Source organism: Pundamilia nyererei, unplaced genomic scaffold (genome assembly GCF_000239375.1).
Source record: "Pundamilia nyererei isolate P.nyererei 1_Seehausen unplaced genomic scaffold, PunNye1.0 scaffold00043, whole genome shotgun sequence".
Lineage (NCBI taxonomy): Eukaryota > Metazoa > Chordata > Actinopteri > Cichliformes > Cichlidae > Pundamilia > Pundamilia nyererei.
The window spans coordinates 3168200-3172233 of NW_005187444.1; the positions used below are offsets into that span (position 1 = coordinate 3168200).

The 4034-nt window shown below is 44.6% G+C and overlaps 1 protein-coding gene across 4 annotated transcripts in view; it reads right to left on the bottom strand.

Moving 5' to 3' along the window:
- Positions 1-4034, bottom strand: part of kif21a (kinesin family member 21A) — a 56254-nt gene that overhangs the window by 8385 nt on the left and 43835 nt on the right. For all 4 annotated transcript variants that reach the window (XM_013910426.1, XM_005731535.2, XM_013910425.1 and 1 more), the window contains 2 exons: positions 2392-2528; positions 1656-1830 (listed from right to left, as the gene is read on the bottom strand). In XM_013910426.1, the coding sequence (XP_013765880.1) occupies positions 1656-1830; positions 2392-2528 (312 nt within the window). The remainder of the gene's footprint in view (positions 1-1655; positions 1831-2391; positions 2529-4034) is intronic.

The window sequence follows — 4034 nt, forward strand, 5'->3', positions numbered from 1 at the left end:
CTCTTCGAGGCAGTCCGAAAGTCTTTTTCCATAGCCTCTCCAAACTCCTCCCACACCCGAGTTTTTGCTTCAGCCACTGCCCAAGCCACATTTCGCTTGGCCTGTCGATACCTGTCGGCTGCCTCCAGAGTCCCACAGGGTAACCAAGCCCGATAGGACTCCTTCAGCCTGGTGTCCACCATTTGGTTCGGAGATTACCACCACAGCAGGCACCAACCACCTTGCGGACGCAGCTCAATGCAGCAGCTTCGGCAATGGAGACGCTGAACATAGTCCATTCGGACTCAATGTCCCCAGTCTCCCTCGGAATGCTGTTGAAGCTCTGCCGGAGGTGTGCGTTGAAGATCTTGCCGACTGGGGCCTCTGCTAGACGTCCCCAGCACACCCTCACTACGCGTTTAGGTGCACCGGGTCTGTCCAGCATCCTCTCCCGCCGCCTGATCCAACTCACCACCAGGTGGTGATCAGTTGACAGCTCAGCCCCTCTCTTTACCTGAGTGTCTAGAACATATGCTCACAGGTCTGGTGATACGATTACAAAATCGATCATCGACCTGCGGCCTAGAGCGTCCTGGTGCCACGTGCACTTATGGACACTCTTATGTTCGAACAAGGTGTTCGTTATGGCTAAACTGTGATTTGCACAGAAGTCCAATAACAAAACACTGCTCAGGTTCAGATCAGGGAGGCCGTTCCTCCCAATCACGCCCCTCCGGGTCTCACTGTCGTTACCCACGTGAGCATTGAAGTCTCCCAACAGGACAACAGAGTCTCCAGGTGGAGCACTTTCCAGCACCCCACCCAGGGACTCTAAGAAGGCTGGGTACTCTGATCCGCCACTCGGCGCATAAGCGCAGATGACAGTCAGGACCCGTTCCCCGACTCAAAGGCGCAGGGAACAAACCCTCTCATCCACCGGGAAAAACCCCAACGTACCGCCAGCAAGCCGAGGGGATATTAGAATACCCAGCCCAGCCCGCCGCCTCTCACCAGGGGCAACTCCAGACTGAGACAGAGTCCAGCCCCTCTCCAGGAGACTGGTTCCAGAGCCCAAGATAATGCGTAGAGGTGAGCCCGACAATATCTAGCTGGTACCTCTCAACCTCACGCACTAACTCAGGCTCCTTCCTGGGGGCAAAAGCACCCAGACAACATATCCGCTGGGATACACAAACCCCTCCACCACGATAAGGTAGCGATTCACGGACAGAGCTGATTTAAATGGCAGCTACCACCTCAAGATGTCTTTCTCCGGAGTTCTCCGAAGTTCTCCGGAGGCCTGGTAATGAACTAATCATTTGATTCAGGTGTGCTGACCCAGGGTGATATCTAAAACCTGCAGGACTCCTGCTTTAAAGGGTATAACTCAAATTGATGTTCATTTTCTTTAAAGCTAAAGAAATACTGCTAAAACAATAACAAATCCATAGACTGTACAACTTAACATTTTCAATGATTTGGAAAGAAAAATATTTGGGAAACAAGAGAAAAGTGTGAAAACTAAAGTGCTTATTATTTTATCCATATTAAGTACATAAAGCTTAACTATACCAACTCACGGGGTTGTAAGTTTGCTATATAGAAACTATACAGAAAGTGTGTGCCAGGAAAGTGAACATAATGTTCATCAGTCCATAAAAAATAGTCTTACTCACGTTAGTGTGCGGATGCATTTGGCCGAGTCCCGAATGTCCCAGACTTTGATGTAGGAGGTAGAGACGGTAAAGACCAAACTGGAGCTATAACGGACTGACACAACATTGTTGGGGTGACCCGCTAGAGACATTATCTCCTGACCCGTCACCAGATTCCACACCTTACAGGTCCGGTCTGCAAATTAAAACACCATCTTGTCATTTTCACCGTGATTTATGACAATATTAAAATACAGAGAACATTTCTGAGAACGGGATGTCAAAACTGAAGAGCGCCACAACAAAACTGATTGGATAAAATTTATCACGGTGCAAGGGATACAAAACAAAATCCATTTTAACTGACAGCAAAACTAAACAGAGCTGGACAGCACCTTCTTGCACTTGGAATGCACAATTAATCCTGCTGGGATAAATTGGCACTCTAGCCGATTTCCTGCACATTAAAATCCATTTGTTATGCTTAAAAGCTCCATCACCATAACAATGTTGTGGCTTGGACAATGTCATTTATGTTCCATCACCTCATTTATCCACCATATGACAATCCTAATTAATCCTTATTGGCTTTTATATGTGGTGTTATGCTGTTATATAATAACACAACACCATGTCCAAGTGTAATAAATTACCATAGCTGTAACAAGAAGGCATCTGAAGAATACTGATTAGAGGTGTAAGATTAGAGTCAGGAGGTGAAAGAAGGAAGGAAGGAGGGAGGATTGTGAGCATTAACCTTTGGATCCTGTGAACAGCAGGTCGTCAGTGCAGTCAACACATAAAACAGCTTTACTGTGTCCCTCCGCCACATGAACACACTGTAATGTCGACGACCGGCTGCTCTTGGTGGGTGGGACCGGGTTAATGACGCCCCTGGAAAACAAACAAACCACCATCATAAAGGGCAGCATCACACATGGCAAAGTAAAAAAAGAAGAAAAAAAAACTCCAAATTCACACAACAGACTCATGCAGCTCTCTCAGTGATGCAAACCAAAAATAGAAAGAGATGAAAATAAGAGAAAAATTATGAGACAGCTGTGAAAGGAGTCACCCTTGTGTTGAAAGAAAGGAAAGACAACCCAAGAACCTATAAATAATCGAGATGATTTCTTTTGCAGCCTATAATTGATTGAAACACCCAAAGAGCCGAAGACAGGTGATCACTGGAAACCCGTGGAGTCTTCTTATCGGGGACTGAGAATTCTGCAGCATCTCAGTAAGCCTGGTTGATCACTAATTGGCTGGCTGTGATAGTGTAATTGTAAAATTTCATAACCAGCGAATCTGCAGCATGAGCTATCCAAACGGTGACACTTATCATTAGTAGGTTTTTGTTCTTCAGGCTTGAAGCCTGAAAAACTTCACAGATGTGAGAAAAAAAACAATGACAGGAGAGGACTGCAGAGGGTTCAGGTTCAATACCAACAATGCACTAAACACAGTGACGCTGTTTGGCTTTGTTCCAATTATCTTATGGTCTTGGAGAAGACACCCATTCATTGATTTTAATCATGTTTTAACATGTTTGGGGAAGAAAACAGATGGATAGGTATGGCAAATCAGCAACAGCCCAAAAATAAAGTATTCATGCTTGTTTGAAATCAGAGAGTGGAGCAAAGCTACTGTAGGAGGAAGCTGAAGGACAGGTGCAGGCATCCCTGAGGGGATGATATTCTGATATTCCTGGGGGCTGATTAGCTGCTGATTATAAAACTAACTGCTTCCTATTCCTGAGTTGTTATCTGCAGTGCAGCCTCGAGAAGAGCTAATTGTAGTGTGAGCGTGTACCCATGAATAAAAAGGCATTTTAAAAACATAACACATGGGAGGAATACATTTTAGTGTAATATACTGAGCATCTATATTTTCCATACCCATCAATTACTTCTACCTTCCATAAAGCGATTGGAATTATACAGATTTTTACCAAAGCGATTTAGTAATAGTTTTCCAAAGCTTTTACTTCCAAATCTGATAAATTATGTCTTCACATACATAATGACGTTGCACACACACTGAGAATGTACTTTCCATTAAGCAGAGTGTAGCAGCTAATATAACATGACTATGGATTGTGGATGGAGAAGTAGGAGTGCCTTTTAGAATTTGTAAGCGCTTTATTAGTTTGTTAGAGGAGCTGCAACTTTGATTAATAAGTGTGACAACTGTGGCTGAAAGGCCTCTTCTCTGCCTCATCTCAGCTAACTGAAGTCACTGAAGTGGATCTCTCCAGTTCAGAGGAATCAGATGACAAACATTTTCTGTTTGCTATCGATATGGTCTAAGGAGCTTGTGCATTTTGAGTCCTCGACCTGAGTGTTTCCATCACAGCCATCTTGGTTGAAAAAAGCTTGATGTGATGAGGTGGTGCAGTTC